The 27,727-nt window shown below is 41.6% G+C and overlaps 2 protein-coding genes across 2 annotated transcripts; one reads left to right on the top strand and one right to left on the bottom strand.

The window, feature by feature from the left end:
* Positions 1–1,500: 1,500 nt before the first annotated feature.
* On the bottom strand, positions 1,501–21,795 carry LOC139383119 (branched chain keto acid dehydrogenase E1 subunit alpha). The gene is made up of 8 exons (XM_071127440.1): positions 21,508–21,795; positions 15,095–15,271; positions 12,817–12,903; positions 11,805–11,913; positions 9,178–9,339; positions 7,010–7,216; positions 6,350–6,491; positions 1,501–3,623 (listed from the first exon to the last, which is right to left on the bottom strand). Exons 1-8 carry the CDS (start codon positions 21,619–21,621, stop codon positions 3,281–3,283), a joined length of 1,341 nt encoding a protein of 446 aa, XP_070983541.1. The 5' UTR covers positions 21,622–21,795; the 3' UTR covers positions 1,501–3,280.
* A 107-nt stretch (positions 21,796–21,902) lies between these two features.
* Positions 21,903–26,589, top strand: LOC139382960 (exosome component 5). The gene is made up of 6 exons (XM_071127237.1): positions 21,903–22,019; positions 22,247–22,360; positions 23,047–23,168; positions 23,725–23,865; positions 24,726–24,815; positions 26,439–26,589. Exons 1-6 carry the CDS (start codon positions 21,923–21,925, stop codon positions 26,532–26,534), a joined length of 660 nt encoding a protein of 219 aa, XP_070983338.1. The 5' UTR covers positions 21,903–21,922; the 3' UTR covers positions 26,535–26,589.
* Positions 26,590–27,727: the final 1,138 nt, after the last annotated feature.

The following is a 27,727-nucleotide window of genomic DNA, read 5'->3' as shown; positions in this document are numbered from 1 at the left end:
GGGCCACCTCTTTCCACTCCCTAATGGTTTAAGATCTGATCTGAGGGCCACCTCTTTCCACCCCCTAATGGTTTAAGATCTGATCTGAAGGCCACCTCTTTCCACCCCCTAATGGTTTAAGATCTGATCTGAGGGCCACCTCTTTCCACCCCCTAATGGTTTAAGATCTGATCTGAGGGCCACCTCTTTCCACCCCCTAATTGGTTTAAGATCTGATCTGAGGGCCACCTCTACCTTTTTTAGCTTCACTCACTCAGGGATGGTTTCCACGACGACGGTGTCAATAAATCCTGGTTGGAGGATTCCTCTTTATTCACTCCTTGCTTTTAGGAAGTGTTTTTTTCTCTTCTTGAAAACCAGGTGATTTTTTTTTTTGCAACCCGAGGCACGACACTGTCTGATCAACGATGCACTGGAACTGTTTCAACAGGCGTACTGGATTACCAGTTAAAGGTTGAGGTGGGTTTTTTATAATTTTTTAAAACTGAACTCACAAGATTATAAAAGGTTTTCCATTTAAGTACCAGTTTGTTTATCCCCCTCTTATTGGTGAGTTTTTTTTGTCTGCATACTGTTCCCCCCCCCCCCCGTAACTTCACCAGCACACCTGATTCAACTAGCCCTCAATCAGGGGAGTACGTCTGGGACATCAACATAAATAATGCTGTTGGGGGGGGGACACTGTTCTAAATTGCACCCAGGATGGGTTTTAGTGCCTGAAGTCTAGACTTAGTGACTGCGGACAATAATGTTGTATACTTTGTTGTAAATTATTAAAATGTTTTATTTTTTTGAGTGGGGAGGTGGATACACTTTTTTTTATATGACATTACGTAAAGATGTAGTTATATGTAACAGATCGTCTTGATATTCTCCTCAGGGGACTAAGGACTGTACTTTTCATTGTGCAAAAAAATGTAATAAAATACTGTGAAACTCATTGTTCCTTTCAAAACGACTAGGTCAAATGTCTGATCTCCGATGATTTATTTTTTCCAGTGGTCTTGGAAATCCTGACTTGAGGCGTGGCAAAAAAAAATCTTGCAGTCAATTTAATTTGAAACTTTTCGTTGTGTGTTATGGGGAGGCGATTATTTAACTAGAATGTAATAAACTGAGCACTGTTAAGCAACAGAGCATGTACGTATGAGATCAGCTCTGAAAATCTCATTTGATAACAGTGAGTTGGAATGTTAGCTGTGGACTTGCAGGTCCAGACTGTAGTTTTCATATGAGAATAGTATGTATAAACGTTGCAGCGATTTTTAAAACAGGATCAGTAAACTACCAATTGGGGAGGAAAAAGGGTGGTTAAAATTCACAAGAAAGTTTCAAATTAAATCACGATGCCAGATGGAGGGTCATGGTTGGTTTTGCACTGTGGTGTACTATACCACACCAACAAGTATTCTCAAACTGCTCGTCTTCATCAGCTCATTACGGCTTTGTGTCCCCCCTCCCAACTGATCAGTCAGATGTTTATTCAGTAACCTGGACACATTTTTGGGGGTATAGTCAAACTTTATTAAACTCAAAACACCTCAGCCATAGACCCCGATACCAAACAGCTAGAAAACTATGCATACGAAACGAGTGGGAGTCTACAGTATTGCCTAATAAACGTTCTCTGTAAAGGAGGAAATAGGCATGCATGACAACACCACTGGTATGGGTAGATCGTTAAGTCATTTTCAGTCCTATTTTCCCCCAGCCTACATCACTCAGGTATGAATAACCAGTGAGAAAAACTGGTTTTATATGCCTTTTGCTCATTGGGTAGACTCGTGCACTGATAAATGACTCATGAAGACCATTCAACTACTCATTTGTTGAGCCAGCAGGAAAATCCTGTTTTAACACGGTCTGCCTACTAGAATCAACCGACTAACTCAAACCTCTCCCCTGGAACTCACAGATTTTTTTTACCATTTTGTTTTAACCCTGAACTAGCTCACGGCGTCTGATAATCGTGTGTTCGCTCAAATAGTTTAAATACACTGGTAAAAGCTGGGTGTCGCCGAGGAGGGGTTAACAACAACAACAAAAACCACAGGACTGACTGGGTCAGACTCTCATTCATTCAAAGCACACAAAAAAAAACTAGAGGCCCATAGTGGTCGATTAGAACAAAACCATCCTTAACATTAGCCACTCCCTCCCACTACTGGGCAGAAAACCAGAAAATAATTCTAGCCTAGTCAGAATACCAGAAAAGAATTCTAGCCTAGTCAGAATACCAGAAAAGAATTCTGGCCTGGACAGAATACCAGAAAAGAATTCTAGCCTAGTCAGAATACCAGAAAAGAATTCTAGCCTGGACAGAATACCAGAAAAGAATTCTAGCCTGGACAGAATTGCAGAACAGTAGAATACAAAGTGTGCAACAACAGTCCCATCTAACCCATCAGCCTCTCCTCGCCTCCACACCCTGCTCCAGCCTAGGCCACATTCAACATGGCACAATGTTGTGGAACGTTCGGATAGAAATATTTTATATAGAACAAACATGCGCCTCTGACACGAAGCAAAAGGAACCATGTCAGTTCTATTTGTGACATTTCTACCTGCAACGCTGTACAGTGTTTACCAAATGGCACCCTATTCCATATAGTGCACTACTTCTGTCTAGAGTAGGGAATAGGGTGCATCTAGAGTAGGGAATAGGGTGCCATCTAGAGTAGGGAATAGGGTGCCATCTAGAGTAGGGAATAGGGTGCCATCTAGAGTAGGGAGTAGGAATAGGGTGCCATCTAGAGTAGGGAATAGGGTGCCATCTAGAGTAGGGAATAGGGTGCCATCTAGAGGAGGATGCCATCTAGAGTAGGGAATAGGGTGCCATCTAGAGTAGGGAATAGGGTGCCATCTAGAGTAGGGAGTAGGGTGCCATCTAGAGTAGGGAGTAGGGTGCCATCTAGAGGAGGATGCCATCTAGAGTAGGGAATAGGGTGCCATCTAGAGTAGGGAATAGGGTGCCATCTAGAGGAGGATGCCATCTAGAGTAGGGAATAGGGTGCCATCTAGAGTAGGGTGCCATGTGGTACTCTGTCAGAACCTGAAGGATATACTATCAGCAGGACCAACGAGTTAGCCAGCTAACTAGCCTAAATATTATATTTTTTTTTGACAGATAACCTTGGGCATGGTCTAATTGATTCAACAAACAAAACGTTTTTAGCTTTTTAAATGAACCAGAAAATAGTTTATTTTTTTTTTCTGGTTGCTTATCCAAAGTTAGCCGGCTAACTCATTGATCCTGCTTTTTGTACTCCTGTGGTTGTGTTTACTTGGCGTAGGCATCCAGTGGATAATGCTCTTTATACTGCTGGACGTGTCTCCACATGGCCTCCTTCTGCTTGACCAGGTTAGGGGTCATCTCTTCATACACGTCAGAGAACATCAAGTCAGGGTGGGGCTTGTGTCTCTTCTCGGCCTTCTCAAACGCCTCCATCACCATCTTGCGGCTCTGTTTCCTCCAGCTCCTCTCGTCCTCCTCGGACCACCAGGAGCGGGCCGTCATGTAGTGACGCAGCCGAGAGATAGGGTGGTCCTGTTTGTCCCAGTAGTTCACCTCGTCTACGGAGCGGTAGGCCGAGCTGTCGTCGCTGGTGCTGTGGTGACCAATCCTGAGGGATGGGACGGAAGGAGAATGTCAGTGGAAGGTGAGGTAAATGTTTCCCCTAATATGCCTTCTGGTCCTCGAATGGTTTCAATCCAACTACTATATTGTATTTCATCAGAACACGTGGAAGAGAGGACAGTGTCAGGGCAGATCTAGTTTAAACGGTGTTAATCTCACGCTGGTCGGCCCGCAAGAGGCTTCAGCTGTGTTTACACACCCAGAACAATTCTGATCTTTCTTCTTCTTCCCCCTCACCAAATTGGTCTTTTGACCAATCAGATCAGCTCTGAAAATCTACTTTGGGATGGATGTGAGTTGGACTGGAACAGAGCAGTGTCAGGTTAGCTGGGGACTTGTCGGGTCCAGACCGTACTATTCTCATATGAAAGAAAGAACCCACGACTGGATGCTCGACTGCTCTTCACTACGGTTTTGATTCAACCTCGTGTAAATAATCAACGCCATGACACAAACAACAGGAAAAGGAGAATGTAAACGAATCCTCTGAACTGCTTTCAGCAGGACGACGTTTTGTTACGTTCAGATAGAAATACGTATGTAGAACAAGGAGTCATGTCTATTCTATATGTATGTAGAACAAGGAGTCATGTCTATTCTATATGTATGTAGAACAAGGAGTCATGTCTATTCTATATGTATGTAGAACAAGGAGTCATGTCTATTCTATATGTATCTAGAACAAGGAGTCATGTCTATTCTATATGTATCTAGAACAAGGAGTCACGTCTATATGTATGTAGAACAAGGAGTCATGTCTATTCTATATGTATGTAGAACAAGGAGTCATGTCTATTCTATATGTATCTAGAACAAGGAGTCATGTCTATTCTATATGTATCTAGAACAAGGAGTCATGTCTATTCTATATGTATGTAGAACAAGGAGTCATGTCTATTCTATATGTATCTAGAACAAGGAGTCATTGTCTATTCTATATGTATCTAGAACAAGGAGTCATTGTCTATTCTATATGTATCTAGAACAAGGAGTCATTTCTATTCTATATGTATCTAGAACAAGGAGTCATGTCTATTCTATATGTACGTAGAACAAGGAGTCATGTCTATATGTATGTAGAACAAGGAGTCATGTCTATTCTATATGTATCTAGAACAAGGAGTCATGTCTATTCTATATGTACGTAGAACAAGGAGTCATGTCTATTCTATATGTATCTAGAACAAGGAGTCACGTCTATATGTATGTAGAACAAGGAGTCATGTCTATTCTATATGTATCTAGAACAAGGAGTCATGTCTATTCTATATGTATCTAGAACAAGGAGTCATGTCTATTCTATATGTACGTAGAACAAGGAGTCATGTCTATTCTATATGTATCTAGAACAAGGAGTCATGTCTATTCTATATGTATCTAGAACAAGGAGTCATGTCTATTCTATATGTATCTAGAACAAGGAGTCATGTCTATTCTATATGTATCTAGAACAAGGAGTCATGTCTATTCTATATGTATCTAGAACAAGGAGTCATGTCTATTCTATATGTATGTAGAACAAGGAGTCATGTCTATTCTATATGTATCTAGAACAAGGAGTCATGTCTATTCTATATGTATCTAGAACAAGGAGTCATTGTCTATTCTATATGTATCTAGAACAAGGAGTCATGTCTATTCTATATGTATCTAGAACAAGGAGTCATGTCTATTCTATATGTATCTAGAACAAGGAGTCATGTCTATTCTATATGTATCTAGAACAAGGAGTCATGTCTATTCTATATGTATGTAGAACAAGGAGTCATGTCTATTCTATATGTATCTAGAACAAGGAGTCATTGTCTATTCGATATGTATCTAGAACAAGGAGTCATTGTCTATTCTATATGTATCTAGAACAAGGAGTCATGTCTATTCTATATGTACGTAGAACAAGGAGTCATGTCTATATGTATGTAGAACAAGGAGTCATGTCTATTCTATATGTATCTAGAACAAGGAGTCATGTCTATGTATGTAGAACAAGGAGTCATGTCTATATGTATCTAGAACAAGGAGTCATGTCTATATGTATGTAGAACAAGGAGTCATGCCTATTCTATATGTATGTAGAACAAGGAGTCATGTCTATATGTATCTAGAACAAGGATTCATTGTCTATATGTATGTAGAACAAGGAGTCATTGTCTATTCTATATGTATGTAGAACAAGGAGTCATGCCTATTCTATATGTATGTAGAACAAGGAGTCATGTCTATATGTATCTAGAACAAGGAGTCATGTCTATATGTATGTAGAACAAGGAGTCAGTCTATTCTATATGTATCTAGAACAAGGAGTCATTGTCTATTCTATATGTATCTAGAACAAGGAGTCATGTCTATTCTATATGTATCTAGAACAAGGAGTCATGTCTATTCTATATGTATGTAGAACAAGGAGTCATGCCTATTCTATATGTATCTAGAACAAGGAGTCATGTCTGTACAGGTACAGATGGGTAGTGTACAGGTACAGACAGGAACAGACGGGTAGTGTACAGGTACAGACAGGAACAGACGGGTAGTGTACAGGTACAGACAGGAACAGACGGGTAGTGTACAGGTACAGACAGGTACAGACGGGTAGTGTACAGGTACAGATGGGTAGTGTACAGGTACAGACAGGTACAGACGGGTAGTGTACAGGTACAGACAGGTACAGACGGGTAGTGTACAGGTACAGACAGGTACAGACGGGTAGTGTACCTGTAGGTCATGGCCTCGATGAGGAAGGGCTGGTTCTCGGCCACAGCCCTACGGCGAGCCTCCTTGGTAGCGTTGTACACAGCGAACACATCGTTACCGTCCACTCTGATAGACATCATACCGTAGCCTGGACCGCGTGCGGCTGAGGACCACAACAACACAGGATCGGTTCACAACAACACAGGATCGGTTTACAACAACACAGGATCGGTTCACAACATGACACACAGATCCTCAGAACTGGAAACAAAATCATAGATAAACAGTAAACCTTTCTCCTTTTAACAGATTATCTTATCCAATCACTACAGTAGGGAGTCATTTAACAGACTCTCTTATCCAATCACTACAGTAGGGAGTCATTTAACAGACTCTCTTATCCAGAGTCACTACAGTAGGGAGTCATTTAACAGACTCTCTTATCCAGTCACTACAGTCGGTGAGTCATTTAACACTCTCTTATCCAGAGTCACTACAGTAGGGAATCATTTAACAGACTCTCTTATCCAGTCACTACAGTAGGGAGTCATTTAACGGACTCTCTGAGCCAGAGCCACTGTTGTTGTTGTTTTGTACTGCACCTCCGGAAGACTAGCTGTTGTTCAAGTTTAAACGCCAGCTGACGGGAACCCAAACAGAACAACGTGCTGCCCGTCTTACCGATGCCGTCCCCCCGGTACTGCTCGTTGGTCGGCGTGGAGATGGCGTAGCCGTTGTTACGGCAGAAGAAGATGAGCGGGCACTCCAGGGTCGCAGAGAAGTTGAACCCGGCGTGGGCGTCGCCCTCGCTGGCCGCGCCCTCTCCGAAGTAACAGATCACAGCACGGTTGGTGTTCTCCCTCTTCGCTGCGTACGCTGCCCCTGCCGCTGGTACACAGAGGGGGGGGGGGGGGTTAGGACAGACAGGCAGACAGGCAGACAGGCAGACAGACAGGCAGACAGGCAGACAGGCAGACAGGCAGGCAGACAGACAGGGGTTAGTGTATACTGAAGTAAGCACTACCAGGTCCCAGATGTATCATTTGTACCAGTGTAGTCTATAAAATATAAAATAAGTCTCAACTCAAGATTCGAGACAAGTTCCTGAATAAGGGCCAATAAAGTTAAGTGGACTGAAAAATCAGGAACTAGACCAGGAACAAATGCTGGGCCCCAGTTATAGCCAGTAGCTAAATAGGAAGAAACTCTGGGCCCCAGTTATAGCCAGTAGCTAAACAGGAAGAAACTCTGGGCCCAGTTATAGCCAGTAGCTAAATAGGAAGAAACTCTGGGCCCCAGTTATAGCCAGTAGCTAAACAGGAAGAAACTCTGGGCCCAGTTATAGCCAGTAGCTAAATAGGAAGAAACTCTGGGCCCCAGTTATAGCCAGTAGCTAAACAGGAAGAAATTAAACCAGGTACAGTGCCTTGCAAAAGTATTCACCCCCTTGGCGTTTTTCCTATTTTGTTGCATTACAACCTGTAATTTAAATGGATTTTTATTTGGATTGCATGTAATGGACAAACACACAATAATCAAAATTAGTGAAATGAAAAAAAAATAAAACTTAAAAAAATACAAAACTGAAAAAAGTTGTGCGTGGATATGTATTTAAATAAGCAAACATGTTTGGTGTTCGTCAAAAGGTATATGGGAGACTCCCCAAACATGTTTGGTGTTCGTCAAAAGGTATGTGGGAGACTCCCCAAACATGTTTGGTGTTCGTCAAAAGGTATGTGGGAGACTCCCCAAACATGTTTGGTGTTCGTCAAAAGGTATGTGGGAGACTCCCCAAACATGTTTGGTGTTCGTCAAAAGGTATGTGGGAGACTCCCCAAACATATGGAAGACGGTACTCTTGTCAGATGAGACTAAAATTGAGGTTTTTGCCCATCAAGGAAACGCTATTTCAGGGGTAAACACAACACCTCTCATCACCCCGAGAACCCCATCCCCACAGTAAAGCATGGTGGTGGAAGCATCATGCTGGGGGCATGTTTTTCCATCGGCAGGGACTTGGAAACTGGTCAGAATTGAAGGAATGATGGATGGCGCTACATACAGGAAAATTCTTGAGGGAAACCTGTTTCAGTCTTCCAGAGATTTGAGACTGGGACGGAGGTTCACCTTCCAGCAGGACATTGACGCTAAGCATACTGCTAAAGCAACACTCGAGTAGTTTAAGGGGAAACATATACATGTCTTGGAATGGCCTAGTCAAAGCCCAGACCTCAATCCAATTGAGAATCTGTGGTATGACTTAAAGATTGCTGTACACCAGCGGAACCCATCCAACTTGAAGGAACTGGAGCAGTTTTGCCTTGAAGAATGGGCAAAAATCCCAGTGGCTGGAAGTGCCAAGCTTATAGAGACAAACCCTAAGAGACTTGCAGCTGTAATTGCTGCAAAAGGTGTCTCTACAAAGTATTGACTTTGAGGGCGTGAATAGTTATGCACGCTCAAGTTCTCAGTTTTTTTTGTGTCTTACACAATTGTCTTTCACAATAAAACATATTTTGCATCTTCAAAGTGGTAGGCATGTTGTGTAAATCAAATGATACAAATCCATTTTAATCCCAGGTTGTAATGCAACAAAATAGTAAAAATGCCAAGGGGGGTTGAATACCTTCGCAAGCCACCGTAGGGACAAACTCTGGGCCCAGTTATAGCCAGTAGCAAAATAGGGCCTGGAGTGTTTCCTAGCTAGGTCACATGGTCAGGAAGACCGAGATTGGAATTTCAATTCTCTAAACCATTTTAAAATGTGCAACATTTGAAATGTACTTTCTGAATGGACTGGAATCTGGATATGGAGTTAATCCCAACCATGATCTGAGACAGGGGCTCACCTTGTGGGATCTGAGTGGCCAGAGGAGAGGAGATGGTGACGAAATTGAGGTCTTTGCTTCCGTAGTGAACGGGCATCTGGCGTCCCTTGCCCAGGTCGTCAACGTTGGCATAGCACTGAGCCATGAACAGATCCAGGGGGAAACCACGGTACATCAGCACGCCTACCGACAAAACACAGAGGGTACATCATCACGCCTACCGGACACAGAGGGTACATCATCACGCCTACCGGACACAGAGGGTACATCATCACGCCTACCGACAAAACACAGAGGGTACATCATCACGCCTACCGACAAAACACAGAGGGCTGTTAAACCCTACAGGACACAGAGGGCTGTTAAACCCTACAGGACACAGAGGGCTGTTAAACCCTACAGGACACAGAGGGCTGTTAAACCCTACAGGACACAGAGGGCTGTTAAACCCTACAGGACACAGAGGGCTGTTTAACCCTACAGGACACAGAGGGCTGTTAAACCCTACAGGACACAGAGGGCTGTTAAACCCTACAGGACACAGAGGGCTGTTAAACCCTACAGGACACAGAGGGCTGTTTAACCCTACAGGACACAGAGGGCTGTTAAACCCTACAGGACACAGAGGGCTGTTAAACCCTACAGGACACAGAGGGCTGTTAAACCCTACAGGACACAGAGGGCTGTTAAACCCTACAGGACACAGAGGGCTGTTTAACATTGAATGAGAGTCAATGTATTATTCAGAATCTGAATTAGCACCATCTGTTGAATAGTTTGATAATATGGTCGTATTCACTAGGATCACCCGCACGCGTCCATTAAAACAGGGAGGGAGCCCTCCCTCCACCTCTAATTAATGGTTTGTTATTGGCCGAGTTAAAGCATCATTTTAGTTTCATCAGCGTTTCACTCAGCTTTGAAGCAAAACTGTATCAAATTACAGTCCAACCAATGAGGGGGGGGGGGGGGGGGGGGGGGGGGGGGGGGGGGTGGTGAGATGTGAAACAGTTTGTTCTCTCACTAAACCCCCGTTGAATAGTCCCAGTCGTTATTAGATAGACCGTCGCCGCCCCAACCAGCCCCCCGGGGGAAAACAACGACACGCGGTTACCTAGGTTACCACATTGGCTCACAGCAAACAACTTGACCTTTAAAAAAATATTCGATGTCTGCTTGTTTTAGTCAATTACAAAACTAGATTTAAGAGAAGTACATGTTTGAAGATGGCTTTTCAACACTGCCTGCTCCAGAGCGTTCTCGCTACTTAGAAAACATGCCATATCGTAAGGGCCAGGGCCTCTTTTCATGACGATGCTAGCTAGCTAACGACAGGAGCATTAGGCCTCTTTTCATGACGATGCTAGCAGCCATGTAAGTGACTGAGTGCTAGCTAGCTAACGACAGGAGCATTAAGCCTCTTTTCATGACGATGCTAGCAGCCATGTAAGTGACTGAGTGCTAGCTAGCTAACGACAGGAGCATTAAGCCTCTTTTCATGACAATGCTAGCAGCCATGTAAGTGACTGAGTGCTAGCTAGCTAACGACAGGAGCATTAAGCCTCTTTTCATGACGATGCTAGCAGCCATGTAAGTGACTGAGTGCTAGCTAGCTAACGACAGGAGCATTAAGCCTCTTTTCATGACGATGCTAGCAGCCATGTAAGTGACTGAGTGCAAGCTAGCTAACGACAGGAGCATTAAGCCTCTTTTCATGACGATGCTAGCAGCCATGTAAGTGACTGAGTGCTAGCTAGCTAACGACAGGAGCATTAAGCCTATTTTCATGACGATGCTAGCAGCCATGTAAGTGACTGAGTGCTAGCTAGCTAACGACAGGAGCATTAGGCCTCTTTTCATGACGATGCTAGCAGCCATGTAAGTGACTGAGTGCAAGCTAGCTAACGACAGGAGCATTAAGCTAGCCAAGACCAACAACACAAACAAACTGACTACACAGCTACAAGTAGAGAACAGAGTTAAACTGACTACACAGCTACAAGTAGAGAACAGAGTTAAACTGACTACACAGCTACAAGTAGAGAACATAGTTAAACTGACTACACAGCTACAAGTGGAGAACAGAGTTAAACTGACTACACAGCTACAAGTAGAGAACAGAGTTAAACTGACTACACAGCTACAAGTAGAGAACAGAGTTAAACTGACTACACAGCTACAAGTGGAGAACAGAGTTATAAAACGGACTATTACCAAACAAGTGAAAGGTCTAACCCGTGACAGAGTCTACACACGGTGCTCTCGTTACAGGTAACATACAAGGATACCGGGTCACGTGGTAGAGCCTGCAGCTACAGGGCTCTCCTCGCAGGCTCTATGTCCCTACGTGGAGCCATTGTGAACCATAACTTGAGATTTTTGACCTAGTTACACACAACAGCTTTTTTTTGGTATGTTTTGTTATTTCTGACAAGAGTTGGCTCTTCTACACAAAGGGTCGAAGGGAATTCCTTATTACATTAATATCGACTCAAGAGTATCCTTAAACAGTGGTGAGATGTCGACAGGTCTTCCTCTCATTAAACCCTATTGAAGCCTTACCTGCTTCCCTGTACTGGCCTTGGGTCGAGAGCTGAATCTTTACCTGCTTCCCTGTACTGGCCTTGGGTCGAGAGCTGAATCTTTACCTGCTTCCCTGTACTGGCCGAAGACCAAGTCCCTTGGGTCGAGAGCTGCAGCGCTGCCGATGTGTGTTCCCTCCTCTCCATAGTTAGTCATGTAGAAGGATATACGACCCTACAACACACACACACACACACACATCATTAGAGTCCTGTCTAGAGATGTCACATCATTAGAGTCCTGTCTAGAGATGTCACATCATTAGAGTCCTGTCTAGATGTAACAGTACAAATTTAGACCGTCCCCTCGCCCATACCCGGGCGCGAACTAGGGACCTTCTGCACACATCAACAGTCACCCTCGAAGCATCGTTACCCATCGCGCCACAAAAGCCGCGGCCCTTGCAGAGCAAGTTGGCTCTTCTACTACTTCAAGGTCTCAGAGCAAGTGACGTCACTGATTGAAACGCTATTTTAGCGCCCACGCTAACTAAGCTAGCCGTTTCACATCCGTTACACTCACCCCCCTTTTGACCTTCCTCCTTTTTCCGCAGCAACCAGTAATCCGGGTCAACAGCATCAATGTAACAGTACAAATTTAAACCGTCCCCTCGCCCATACCAGGGCGCGAACCAGGGACCTTCTGCACACATCAACAGTCACCCTCGAAGCGCCGTTACCCATCGCGCCACAAAAGCCGCGGCTCTTGCAGAGCAAGGGGAACTACTACTTCAAGGTCTCAGAGCAAGTGACGTCACTGATTGAAACGCTATTTAGCGCCCACGCTAACTAAGCTAGCCGTTTCACATCCGTTACATAGAGATGTCACATCATTAGAGTCCTGTCTAGAGATGTCACATCATTAGAGTCCTGTCTAGAGATGTCACATCATTAGAGTCCTGTCTAGAGATGTCACATCATTAGAGTCCTGTCTAGAGATGTCACATCATTAGAGTCCTGTCTAGAGATGTACCACCCTATTCCCTATGGACCCTGGTCCAAGTAGTGCCCTGTAGGGAATAGGGTGCCATTTCTTAGGCAGACCCCATGACAGACCCAGGTGGTAGCTCTCAGTCACCTGTCTCTGAGACTCATACAGGATACGGTCCATGGTGTTCAGAAGGGTCATCTTCTGGTAGAAGTTCAACACTTGTTCCTTGGAGAGCTGTGGGGGAGGAAGGAAGGGCCAACACAATCAGCCAATCAGACAGGGAGCGTAGTCATAGAGATAGGGATTCTAATTCTATTGACAAGGTGCTGTATAATACTGTGGTAGTCATAGAGATAGGGAATCTAATTCTATTGACAAGGTGCTGTATAATACTGTGGTAGTCATAGAGATAGGGAATCTAATTCTATTGACAAGATGCTGTATAATACTGTGGTAGTCATAGAGATAGGGAATCTAATTATATTGACAAGGTGCTGTATAATACTGTGGTAGTCATAGAGATAGGGATTCTAATTCTATTGACAAGGTGCTGTATAATACTGTGGTAGTCATAGAGATAGGGATTCTAATTCTATTGACAAGGTGCTGTATAATACTGTGGTAGTCATAGAGATAGGGAATCTAATTCTATTGACAAGGTGCTGTATAATACTGTGGTAGTCATAGAGATAGGGAATCTAATTCTATTGACAAGGTGCTGTATAATACTGTGGTAGTCATAGAGATAGGGATTCTAATTCTATTGACAAGGTGCTGTTTAATACTGTGGTAGTCATAGAGATAGGGAATCTAATTCTATTGACAAGGTGCTGTATAATACTGTGGTAGTCATAGAGATAGGGATTCTAATTCTATTGACAAGGTGCTGTATAATACTGTGGTAGTCATAGAGATAGGGATTCTAATTCTATTGACAAGGTGCTGTAAACTGTGTACGCCTTGGGTATTATGTTGTATACTGTACTGACACCTGCAGTAACAGCCTACGGGTTACTGACCTGTGTAGTATCAACTAGTACTGTGGGTCCTCTGAGGGGTTAATGACCTGTGTAGTATCAACTAGTACTGTGGGTCCTCTGAGGGGTTACTGACCTGTGTAGTATCAACTAGTACTATGGGTCCTCTGAAGGGTTACTGACCTGTGTAGTATCAACTAGTACTGTGGGTCCTCTGAGGGGTTACTGACCTGTGTAGTATGAACTAGTACTGTGGGTCCTCTGAGGGGTTAATGACCTGTGTAGTATCAACTAGTACTGTGGGTCCTCTGAGGGGTTACTGACCTGTGTAGTATCAACTAGTACTGTGGGTCCTCTGAGGGGTTACTGACCTGTGTAGTATGAACTAGTACTGTGGGTCCTCTGAGGGGTTAATGACCTGTGTAGTATCAACTAGTACTGTGGGTCCTCTGAAGGGTTACTGACCTGTGTAGTATCAACTAGTACTGTGGGTCCTCTGAGGGGTTAATGACCTGTGTAGTATCAACTAGTACTGTGGGTCCTCTGAGGGGTTAATGACCTGTGTAGTATCAACTAGTACTATGGGTCCTCTGAGGGGTTACTGACCTGTGTAGTATCAACTAGTACTGTGGGTCCTCTGAGGGGTTACTGACCTGTGTAGTATCAACTAGTACTATGGGTCCTCTGAGGGGTTAATGACCTGTGTAGTATCAACTAGTACTGTGGGTCCTCTGAGGGGTTACTGACCTGTGTAGTATGAACTAGTACTATGGGTCCTCTGAGGGGTTACTGACCTGTGTAGTATCAACTAGTACTGTGGGTCCTCTGAGGGGTTAATGACCTGTGTAGTATCAACTAGTACTATGGGTCCTCTGAGGGGTTAATGACCTGTGTAGTATCAACTAGTACTATGGGTCCTCTGAAGGGTTACTGACCTGTGTAGTATCAACTAGTACTGTGGGTCCTCTGAGGGGTTACTGACCTGTGTAGTATCAACTAGTACTGTTACCTGTGGGTCCTCTGAGGGGTTAATGACCTGTGTAGTATGAACTAGTACTATGGGTCCTCTGAGGGGTTACTGACCTGTGTAGTATCAACTAGTACTGTGGGTCCTCTGAGGGGCTACTGACCTGTGTAGTATGAACTAGTACTGTGGGTCCTCTGAGGGGTTACTGACCTGTGTAGTATGAACTAGTACTATGGGTCCTCTGAGGGGTTAATGACCTGTGTAGTATCAACTAGTACTGTGGGTCCTCTGAGGGGTTACTGACCTGTGTAGTATCAACTAGTACTGTGGGTCCTCTGAGGGGCTACTGACCTGTGTAGTATCAACTAGTACTGTGGGTCCTCTGAGGGGTTAATGACCTGTGTAGTATCAACTAGTACTGTGGGTCCTCTGAGGGGTTAATGACCTGTGTAGTATGAACTAGTAGAGTGTGTATTGTTACCTGTGGGTCCTCTGAGGGGTTAATGATCTTCCCAGCCCGGTCCATGACCCTGTAGACGGGGATCCCAGAGATCACGTTAGGTTGGATGAACTCCAGGTGATCAATAAACTCTGCCGATGCTCCTGGGAACTGGGGCTTCTCTTCCGAGGAGTCAAACGGCTGCTGCCTGAGGGCTCCCTGAGAGAGAGAGAGACAGAGAAAGACAGAAGGAGAGAGAGGAGAGACAGGGAAAGACAGAAGGTGACAGAGAAAGACAGAAGGAGAGACAGAAAGACAGAAGGAGAGAGAGGAGAGACAGAGAAAGACAGAAGGAGAGAGAGGAGAGACAGAAAGACAGAAGGAGAGAGAGGAGAGACAGAGAAAGACAGAAGGAGAGAGAGGAGAGACAGAGAAAGACAGAAGGAGAGAGAGGAGAGCCAGAGAAAGACAGAAGGAGAGAGAGGAGAGCCAGAGAAAGACAGAAGGAGAGAGAGGAGAGCCAGAGAAGGACAGAAGGAGAGAGAGGAGAGCCAGAGAAGGACAGAAGGAGGGAGAGGAGAGACAGAAGGAGAGAGAGGAGAGACAGAGAAGGACAGAAGGAGAGAGAGGAGAGACAGAGAAGGAAGGAGAGAGAGGAGAGACAGAGAAGGACAGAAGGAGAGAGAAAACATGTCAGAAACACAAATATAATTTCACATTGAACAACACCATAATTGAACACAGTAGAAATGACTCATACCTTGGTCTGACCATATCTGCATCGGGAAACTTTAACATGGAAGTGAATGCACTCAAAGAAAAAACCCACAGAGCATTGTTTTGCAATAAAAATAAAATTATTCAAAATCAACCCAATTAGAATTTGGACAAAATATATATATATTTTTTTTTAACCTTTTACCAAGTTAAGATTAAATTCTTATTTTCAATGACGGCCTAGGAACAGTGGGTTAACTGCCTGTTCAGGGGCAGAACGACAAATTTGTACCTTGTCAGCTCGGGGATTTGAACTTGCAACCTTTCGGTTACTAGTCCAACACTCTAACCACTAGGCTACCCTGCCGCCCCAGTGTAATTTGACAGTGTAATCCCTCCAATAGCTCTTTACGGAAGTGAGGTTTAGGGGCCAATCAATAAACTGGACTTTAATATGTGGGACAAGCCTCCAATTGAAGCCCTACTTACAGAATTATATCGGAAAATTCTACAAGTCCAAAGAAATAGGGCAGAATTAAGCCACTTTCCAGCGGTCATGAAAAGATAACAAATTTGTCTCTACCTAAATTCAAGTCCAAATTCATGTCTCCAATTTAGAGCACTCCGAGCCCAGGAGCTGAGCCCAGCTTTCCCTCTCAGTCAGCTGGTGTTGGACCTCACCAACCAAACTGACACCAGCACTGCTTCAAAAGAAAGAATTGAAATAAACAAAATCATGAACCAATCAAAGGAATCCTATTTACAACATTGAAAAGAACAAAACAAAATCCCAAAGCCGACTGAATTGCTATCTGACCCTAAACAGAGAATACGAATTGGCTGATTATCTCTACTCTGTCAGAGATACGAAGCAGAGACAGATCCTTACCAAGTACAGGCTGAGTGACCACCGATTGGCAATAGAAACCGGCAGACATAAAAAGACATGGCTACCCAAAGAGGAGCGTGTATGTGGTCACTGCATGACAGGGGAGGTAGAGACAGAGATGCACTTTCTCCTTTACTGTGATAAAATATTCCTCACAAAGAGATTCATTATTCAAAGAAATTACTACACTTTTTCAAAATTCCTACTTATTAAACCGAGAGGGAAAACTAAACATACTCATGGGCGAAGGAGCAATGGCTCCTCTTTCAGCCAAATATGTATCTTCCTGCCATCGCCTGAGGGACACTGGATAATAACATCTGCATAGTAAACAGAAACTTACCTATTATTACTAGTATTGTTATTACTATTATTATTATTCCAAATAGTAGTGGTAATTATAACAAATTCATGTTGGTGATGGTAGTAGTAACGATGATGGTAGTAGTAATGATGATGGTAGTAGTAACGATGATGATGGTAGTAGTAACGATGATGGTAGTAGTAATGATGATGGTAGTAGTAACGATGATGATGGTAGTAACGATGATGATGGTAGTAGTACCGATGATGGTAGTAGTAGTGATGATGATGATGGTAGTAGTAATGATGATGGTGGTAGTAGTGATGATGGTGGTAGTAGTGATGATGGTGGTAGTAATGATGATGGTGGCAGTAATGATGATGGTGGTAGTAGTGATGATGGTGGTAGTAATGATGATGGTGGCAGTAATGATGATGGTAGTAGTAGTAATGGTGGTGGTAGTAGTAGTACTGATGATGGTAGTAATGATGATGATGGTGGTAGTAGTAATGATGATGATGGTAGTAGTAATGATGATGGTGGTAGTAATGATGATGGTAGTAGTAGTAATGGTGGTGGTAGTAATGATGATGGTGGCAGTAATGATGATGGTAGTAGTAGTAATGGTGGTGGTAGTAGTAGTACTGATGATGGTAGTAATGATGATGGTGGTAGTAGTAATGATGATGATGGTAGTAGTAATGATGATGGTGGTAGTAGTGATGATGGTGGTAGTAGTGATGATGATGGTGGTAGTAATGATGATGGTGGCAGTAATGATGATGGTAGTAGTAGTAATGATGATGGTGGCAGTGATGATGGTAGTAGTGGTACTGGTGGTGGTAGTAGTAGTACTGGTGGTGGTAGGAATGATGATGGTAGTAGTAGTAATAATGATGTTGGTGGTAGGAATGATGATGGTACTAATGATGGTAGTAGTAGTACTGATGATGGTAGTAATGATGATAGTAATGATGGTAGTAATGATGGTGGTAGTAATGATGATGGTAGTAGTCGTAATGGTGGTGGTAGTAGTAGTAATAATGATGTTGGTGGTAGTAATGATGATGGTACTAATGATGGTAGTAGTAGTAATGATGATGGTAGTAATGATGATAGTAGTCATGATGGTAGTAGTAATGATGGTAGTAGTACTGATGGTAGTAGTGATGGTAGTAATGATGCTGGTAGTAGTACTGATGGTAGTAGTACTGATGGTAGTAATGATGGTAGTAATGATGGTAGTAGTACTGATGGTAGTAATGATGGTAGTAATGATGGTAGTAGTACTGATGGTAGTAGTAATGATGGTAGTAATGATGATGGTAGTAATGATGGTAGTAGTAATGATGGTAGTACTGATGGTAGTAGTACTGATGATGGTAGTAGTACTGATGGTAGTAATGATGATGGTAGTAATGATGATGGTAGTAGTACTGATGGTAGTAATGATGGTAGTAGTAGTAGTAGTAATGATGGTAGTAATGATGGTAGTAGTAGTAATGATGGTAGTAGTAGTAGTAGTAGTGATGATGGTAGTAGTAATGATGGTAGTAATGATGGTAGTAGTAGTGATGATGGTAGTAGTAGTGATGATGGTAGTAGTATGGTAGTAATGATGGTAGTAGTAGTGATGATGGTAGTAGTAGTGATGATGGTTAGTAGTAGTGATGATGGTTAGTAGTAGTGATGATGGTTAGTAGTAGTGATGATGGTTAGTAGTAGTGATGATGGTAGTAGTAATGATGGTAGTAATGATGGTAGTAGTAGTGATGATGGTAGTAGTAGTGATGATGGTTAGTAGTAGTGATGATGGTTAGTAGTAGTGATGATGGTTAGTAGTAGTGATGATGGTTAGTAGTAGTGATGATGGTTAGTAGTAGTGATGATGGTTAGTAGTAGTGATGATGGTTAGTAGTAGTGATGATGGTTAGTAGTAGTGATGATGGTTAGTAGTAGTGATGATGGTTAGTAGTAGTGATGATGGTTAGTAGTAGTGATGATGGTTAGTAGTAGTGATGATGGTTAGTAGTAGTGATGATGGTTAGTAGTAGTGATGGTAGTAGTAGTGATGATGGTAGTAGTAGTGATGGTAGTAGTAGTGATGATGGTAGTAGTAGTGATGATGGTAGTAGTAATGATGATGGTATTTGTAGTACTGATGTAATGGTCAGGACGACAGTTAGTTACATATAGTTCCATTTTCTATGTTAAGCCTGTTGTATGTATTATATCTATCTATATCATCTATTGACTGTATTATATTATATATCATCTATTGACTGTATGTATCATATTATATTTAATCTATTGACTGTGTATTATATTATATTTATATTGACTGTGTATTATATTATATTTCTAGTGACTGTGTATTATATTATATTTCTAGTGACTGTGTATTATATTTCTAGTGACTGTGTATTATATTATATGTATATTGACTGTGTATTATATTATATTTATATTGACTGTGTATTATATTATATTTATATTGACTGTGTATTATATTATATTTCTAGTGACTGTGTATTATATTTCTATTGACTGTGTATTATATTATATTTATATTGACTGTGTATTATATTATATTTCTAGTGACTGTGTATTATATTATATTTCTAGTGACTGTGTATTATATTTCTATTGACTGTGTATTATATTATATTTCTAGTGACTGTGTATTATATTATATTTCTAGTGACTGTGTATTATATTATATTTCTAGTGACTGTGTATTATATTTCTATTGACTGTGTATTATATTATATTTATATTGACTGTGTATTATATTATATTTCTAGTGACTGTGTATTATATTATATTTCTAGTGACTGTGTATTATATTTCTATTGACTGTGTATTATATTTCTAGTGACTGTGTATTGTATTATATTTCTAGTGACTGTGTATTATATTATATTTATATTGACTGTGTATTATATTATATTTCTAGTGACTGTGTATTATATTATATTTATACTGTGTATTATATTATATTTATATTGACTGTGTATTGACTGTGTATTATATTATATTTCTATTGACTGTGTGACTGTGTGTATTATATTTCTAGTGACTGTGTATTATATTATATTTCTAGTGACTGTGTATTGTATTATATTTCTAGTGACTGTGTATTATATTATATTTCTAGTGACTGTGTATTATATTATATTTCTAGTGACTGTGTATTATATTATATTTCTAGTGACTGTGTATTATATTATATTTAATCTCTTGACTGTATGTATTATATTATATTTCTAGTGACTGTGTATTATATTATATTTATATTGACTGTGTATTATATTATATTTCTATTGACTGTTACCATTTTATTATTGTTATTTATTTATTTTTTACTACCATTTTATATTATTCTCCATTATTTTATTACAATCTATATTGTATACATTGTTGCTTTGGCAATATATATATATATATATATATATATATATATATATATTTAAAACTTTATTTAGCTAGTTAAGAACAAATTCCTATTTACAATGACGGCCTATCCCGGCCAAACCCCGGACAACGCTGGGCCAAATGTTTTGCACCGCCCTATGGAACTCTCAATCAAGGCCAGTTGTGATACAGCCTGGAATTGAACCGGTGAGCCACTAGGGAGCCTTGACAAGCATTGATGCCAATAAAGCTTTTTGATTTTCAGAGAGAGGGTTTACTACATTTGAGCCATTTTGCAGATGTTCGAACGACTTACAGTGACACACACACACACACACACACACCAAGCCTGCAGTCTGACGGGTCCCTTAGGAATGGTTTAGTGACGCAGTTAGTAGGCACTGTTTACTGCAGTAATCACAAACCGCAGCTACACACAACAGTCTACCCTGTAGCTTTTTTGTTTTTAATTGTCTGACCTTCCAGCTGGTCCTAGAGGTGATGTGTATGCTTGTGAAGGTTTGAAATCAGACCAGCGCTCTACATAGCTAGCAAGATTAGACGGGTCAAATAGAAGGCTCTCACTTTCTCTTGTGAAACATTGTATGATCATCATCATCACCATCACTCAGAAAGTATTGATAGTTACGCAGAAGTTCGACTTTGCGTCGATCACAAATGACGTCTGCAGTTCTCCACTCCCCACAATCGACCAATCAGGATGCAGGAAAATTAAGCGTCACTATTTAGCAGTGATCAACTAATATCAAAGTAACTAATTCAAAATGAAAGCAACACACAATAGGGTTTTCAGACTAGCAAGTTAATGATACATTAGCATATTAGCTAACTATTTGTTCCAGTGGGTGCTAAACAAACGTGTTACCAAGTTGGCTAGCTTACCTGGTAGTTATGTAGAGTAATGAAAACGTGCAAAACAAGAATGTTATTTAACATTTAAATCATTTGGATGGATGTGCACTGAATATATTCAACTAATTCATGTGCGCTAAATTACGTTTAGCTTGCTAGCCACAACTAGCCATAATGTTAGCTAACTTGTGCAATGTCAAGCAACAATTCCTCACATCAACTAATGGGTTAGCTATAAAAAATATGTTATTAACTCACATTGACTCTGAACGCCCTCTGCTGAATGAGTTTTGCTGCTCTCAATCCAGTCGTTTGGCGGATTACATGAGAACAGATCCCATACATGTTCTTAATACTGTTTAGCGTCGCCATCTTCTTCACTGTTTAGCTAGCTACCTCTGCTAGTTGCAAATTACAGTAGCTAACAGCGACTAAATCAATCCCCTGAAGTCTAGTAGATCTAAAATAATTGTGTTGGTCTCAGCAGCTCCATGAAACCGCTATCTGGGTTTAGGTCTTATTGCTTACACCTAACAATTTCTTTGAGATCTGCGATACAGACAAACGAGGGGACTGGGGGTATACGCCGTCATCATTGAGCGTCCAAATGACAACACAAATAAGCTACGTCAAATCCCCGCGACATTCTTCTAGTTTTCTTTTTACAAGCACGATGGATGTGTGTGCATCTTCGAGTCCTACTTTGAGGGAGTTTGGCTGCGAACAGAATTTACTATCACGACCTGATGGATCGTCGTCCTTCGTCCAAGGTATGTTAGCAGTATATCAGAACAAGATACCGTTGAAAGGAAATGTATCAAACTATTACCGTAGCTGCTCTCACGCTGCCCCCCCCCCCCCCCCCCCTCACCCCCTCATTGACCAACAAGACAGATGTGACCCAACTATACTCATCCGAGCTGTGCTGCGTTACAATCGCTTTGTCTCAGATATGGATTATGTTATTGTGTGTGTCATTGGGTCTGTCTTTCTGCAGGAGACACCAGTGTATTAGCTGGAGTGTATGGCCCGGCGGAGGTGAAGGTCAGTAAGGAGATCTATGACAGAGCTACCCTGGAGGTGGTGATGCAGCCCAAAGTGGGACTACCATGTGAGTAAGGAATTTTCTTATTTGGGATTAGGTTGGCAGAAAGCAACGTTTAAGGGGCATACACCGCCACCTACTGTACAGGAGTGTGAGGCCAGTCACAGCCTACCTACATTACATGATCTTCATTAGTCCCGTTCCTCTAAGAAAGTGAAATAGATCCCACTTCCCTTTCCTCCCCCCACTACACCCCAACACCGTCCAGCCTCTCTAACCCTTTCACACAATCTCTCCTCGTCTATGTCATACAGTTCACAAAATATCAACACGTGGTCTACCGTTTCCTCCACTAAAACACTCATCACACAGACCTGTGTCATGACGTGGCATTCAAACCTGTAGCCAAACTGTAGTGTACTCCACACAACTTCCTCTCTCCTACATCCCATACTCCCCACCTCTTCCTCTCTCCTACATCCCATACTCCCCACCTCTTCCTTCCTTTTCCTTTACTGACCGATGCACGCAATAAAATAAACCCTCCCCTTACTACTAGCATCCCACTCCCTTTTGAGTGAGGAATCATATATTTAAGAGAGAAGCTGGTGTTTGGAGGGTAAAATGGAACGGGTGCTGTTAGGCCCGAAACGAAGTGCCTTATTACATTACACCTAAAAGGACATGCACGATATACTTCCACAGAACACCACAAGATGGCAGTGTCGAACCTCATTTTCCTTCTTCCTCAGGTGTCAGAGAGCGAGCCAGAGAACAGTGTGTGAGGGAAACATGCGAGGCGTCGCTTCTCTCCACCCTTCATCCACGCTCCTCCCTCACTCTCGTCCTACAAGTGGTCCATGATGACGGTTCAGTATCCTTTAGTGAAATAACGTGTGTGTGTGTGTGTGTGTGTGTGTGTGTGTGTGTGTGTGTGTGTGTGTGTGTGTGTGTGTGTGTGTGTGTGTGTGTGTGTGTGTGTGTGTGTTAGCCTACCAGTGCCATTTGCCTTTTCTCTAAGGACTGAGCTTTTCCTCATGTTGCACTAAGACTGCAGTCAGGTGTTTATTCCGCCTGTGAAGTGGGCTTCCGTGCCCCTCCTCAGTCCCCCTCAACACACACAACATCCTGGGGCACCTTACACTCCCTGAAGTCACGCTCATTCAGAGACCCAAAATTAAAACACAAATAAGCTACGTCAAAGTTCCCGCGACAGTCTTCTAGTTTTCTCTTTGCACGATGGATGTGTGTGGATCTTGGTGTCCTACTTTGAGGGAGTTTGGCAGCGAACAGAATTCATTCAGAGACCGTAGACTTCAGGTCTGTGGAGAAGGTGCAGAGGACGGGACAGTAGATGCCGTCTTATTATAATTATTATTATAATTATGTGTGTCAGTAGTGTTGTTCCTTATCCTCCCCCCCTCCCACAGCTGTTGTCCTGCTTTCTGAACTCAGCCTGTATGGCCCTGATGGACGCGGGCCTGCCTATGAGCTGCCTGTTCGCTGGGGTCACCTGTGCCATCGATACAGATGGCCAGGTCATTACCGACCCCAACGCAGCACAGGAGAAGGTAGATGATTGTTCATTACTACCATCATTACTACCATCACTACTACCATCATTACTACTACCACCATTACTACTACCACCATTACTACTACCACCATTACTACTACCACCATTACTACTACCATCATTACTACTACCACCATTACTACTACCACCATTACTACTACTATCATTACTACTACCACCATTACTACTACCACCATTACTACTACCACCATTACTACTACCACCATTACTACTACCACCATTACTACTACCACCATTACTACTACCATCATTACTACTACCACCATTACTACTACCACCATTACTACTACCACCATTACTACTACCACCATTACTACTACCACCATTACTACTACCATCATTACTACTACCACCATTACTACTACCATCATTACTACTACCATCATTACTACTACCACCATTACTACTACCACCATTACTACTACCATCATTACTACTACCATCATTACCTCTACCATCACTACTACCACCATTACTACTACCACCATTACTACTACCACCATTACTACTACCACCATTACTACTACCACCATTACTACTACCATCATTACTACTACCACCATTACTACTACCACCATTACTACTACCACCATTACTACTACCACCATTACTACTACCATCATTACTACTACCATCATTACCTCTACCATCATTACCACAGGATGACTCCGTTTTTAAAATGTAAATTCGTTTTTTGCTTTTGACATTACATTAATTTCCATTTATTCCACATTATAGTAAATAGCTTTTCTATGTGTCACTAGGAACCGCAGCACATTGGGTAAGTCGTCCCTAATTGAGCCTGGATCTACTGGTTTGTGTTTCCTCTCTCAGGAAAGTCGAGCTTTGATGACCTTCGCTATTGACAGTACCGAGCGCAGAGTGATGATGTCATCCACCAGAGGGTCTTTTACAGTTCACGAGGTCAGTAAATATCCACCTCTTAAATCACACATTTCTTTTCAGTGGTGTTTGGAAGAATGGTATCATTTTATTGATCGCCGAAGCACCAGCAGTGTCGTTAACGGCTCTAAAACAAACTTGACTTTGCAGAAAGCCGTTAGGAGCGTTGGGCCAGTTGATAATGGTTGACCCTGGCTGTGACCCCACTCTCTGAGGGTGTCTCAGGGAGAAGGGGGATATTAAAAAAATTGAAATAAAATGCATTTCCAATTCACACACGTGTTGTAATACTTATACATGTGTGAAATAGAACAACTATAGTCCATAAGCTCCATAAGCTTAATTAATAATACATTCATTTGCCTATGGTGATGTCACATAGTTTTAATTAAAACGTTGATTTCTATTTATCAAAGTTTAGTCATCTCCTCCCGTGTGAAATACATTCTGTAGTATGCTATGCTCTAAATACTGTAGTATTTATATACTATAGTATTCACTGTAATGTTTTTGTGGACTTGACTGTAGTATACTTAAGTATTTACTGTAGATTAAAAAATATATATGTATGGACATGACTAGTATACTGTAGTAAAGTTTACTATAGTATACATACGGTAGTATATACTATAGTATATAATTACCGTAGTAAAGTTTACTATAGTATACATATGGTAGTATATACTATAGTATATAATTACTGTAGTAAAGTTTACTATAGTATACATATGGTAGTATATACTATAGTATATAATTACTGTAGTAAAGTTTACTATAGTATACATACGGTAGTATATACTATAGTATGTAATTACTGTAGTGTTTTGTAGTATTTACTATTGTGTTTTATCATCTTTGACATAGAAGTGGGGGCTTTCTCCTTGAGGAAGCCTACTGGGCAAATACTAAGAGCAGATTTTCCATAACCAGTAGGTAGGACTGGACCCTGAATGGAAAGTTCAGAGATTCTGCTCTTTTCTATAACCTGTAGGGAACACAATATATAGTCTATATTTGGCAATGTAAGTTTCTCACTCATGGTTGGCGCACACACAGGGATATGGAAATGGGTGGAGTATATGCTAACTAAATACTGTAGTAAAAACTAGTATATACTAATTACTGTAGTGTTTTTGCAGACAATACTGTTTTTTTTTAGGGGGAGGGGGGGGTATAATACTGTATTTAATATTCTACAGTATACTACACATGATGGAGGGATACTACAGAGTGTATTATAATTATTCAGTACACTAGAACATTCTAAAGTAAGAACTACGTTATCAAAGAATACTACGGCGTGGAGTATAGAGTATAGTATACTACACATTCTATAGTAAGAAATACATCATCGAGCGATACTAGTGTATAGTATTCTACAGTATACTACAAAATTGGATAGTAAGCACTACACGATCGAGGGATACTACCGTGTGCAGTATTGTATTCTGCAGTTTACTACAGAATACTATAATGTCCTATAGTAAGCTAGTATTTATTTTATTTTTAATGTGGGCTACACAGTTTTTCAGCAGGTATAAACAGTGCGGTGGAATGCTTACTTTGCGAGCTCCCTCAACAGTGCACGACAAATATCAATAGCCAATGAATATTCCCCTGTACCCCCTGTCTTTCTCCCTACAGCTGCAACAGTGTATAGCTGTCAGTCAGAAAGCATCGGACAAGATCTTCCAGTTCTACAGAGATTCTGTCAGACGAAGATATTCCAAGACACTCTGATTATCCAGGATTCTGCTTATATCTTACTTTTTTTTTTTTTTTCAGCTTTGTTGTTTTTTAAATAAAAAATATTTGGAATTGGTTGAAATATTTATTTATTTTTTTCTTGCGTTTTTAAAGAATTCATATTTCCTTAATGAAACAAACACCACAAAATAAACCAAAATATGAATGATATTGTCAAACATGGAAAGTGAAGCTACATGTTTAGTCAAGTGTCTTTTATTACGTCGGTCGTCTTTTTCTATGTACATTTCATCATAACACAAAGGGTTGTGAACGGCAACAGTACAGGTACACCTGATCAGCTCACGCTCGTTCACCTGACCCCTGACCTCTGACTAGACTGAATGATCAACACACGGGGTGAATCTCAAAAGTACTTTGTTGTTTTCTCTATCTAACCCCGGCCAGTGTCGACAGACCTCGTCAGTAGTGTTGACAGACCTCGTCAGTAGTGTTGACAGACCTCTTCAGTAGTGCGTCGGCAGACCTCTTCAGTAGCGCGTCGCAGACCTCGTCAGTAGCGCGTCGACAGACCTCGTCAGTAGCGCGTCGACAGACCTCGTCAGTAGTATGTCACCAGTACTGGCAGTCACATTTAGTTGTTATGGTTTCTAAAGTGTTTTTTTTTCTCAATTATTATTCCTGTGTTTTTCATTAAATCAAAACACAGTCTTGACACAACACTGATTCTCTGGAAAAAAAACATTCCTTTCGTTGGAAAGAAACAACCAACCGGTGACCCACTTGATCTCTAAAACCTAGATATGTCATTAGAAAATGTCAGTATGTTTAGCCTGTCTTTATGGCACACTGAGCTCCTGAAGAACTGAGCACTGAAGTGGCTAGACATCTTGTCATTGTTAGGATCATTCCAGACAGAGAAGGGCCGTTGAAGCACTTAGCAAAGGGAAACATGTCAAAGTGCTAATTCACCATGCAGGTTGACTTTTGAAGGTTGACTCCGCAAAATGACGTAGTCACGATCAGCAGTTGAACAAAAAATTGCGAAGCTCCAATTCGCTCTAAACACTTGTCAGACAGTATCTGTTCAATGGGTTGTTTCATACATTATAACAACGTGGTAGCTTCACGGGACCAAAACGTCCTGAGAAGTTGAGACTCGCACTTCAAGGTTCTTAGTTGTTGTGGAAATTGGACTCGCTGTTTACTTTCTGCATCTACGTCAT

Source organism: Oncorhynchus clarkii, chromosome 24 (assembly GCF_045791955.1).
Source record: "Oncorhynchus clarkii lewisi isolate Uvic-CL-2024 chromosome 24, UVic_Ocla_1.0, whole genome shotgun sequence".
NCBI lineage: Eukaryota > Metazoa > Chordata > Actinopteri > Salmoniformes > Salmonidae > Oncorhynchus > Oncorhynchus clarkii.
This window is presented reverse-complemented; position numbering and strand designations above follow the sequence as displayed.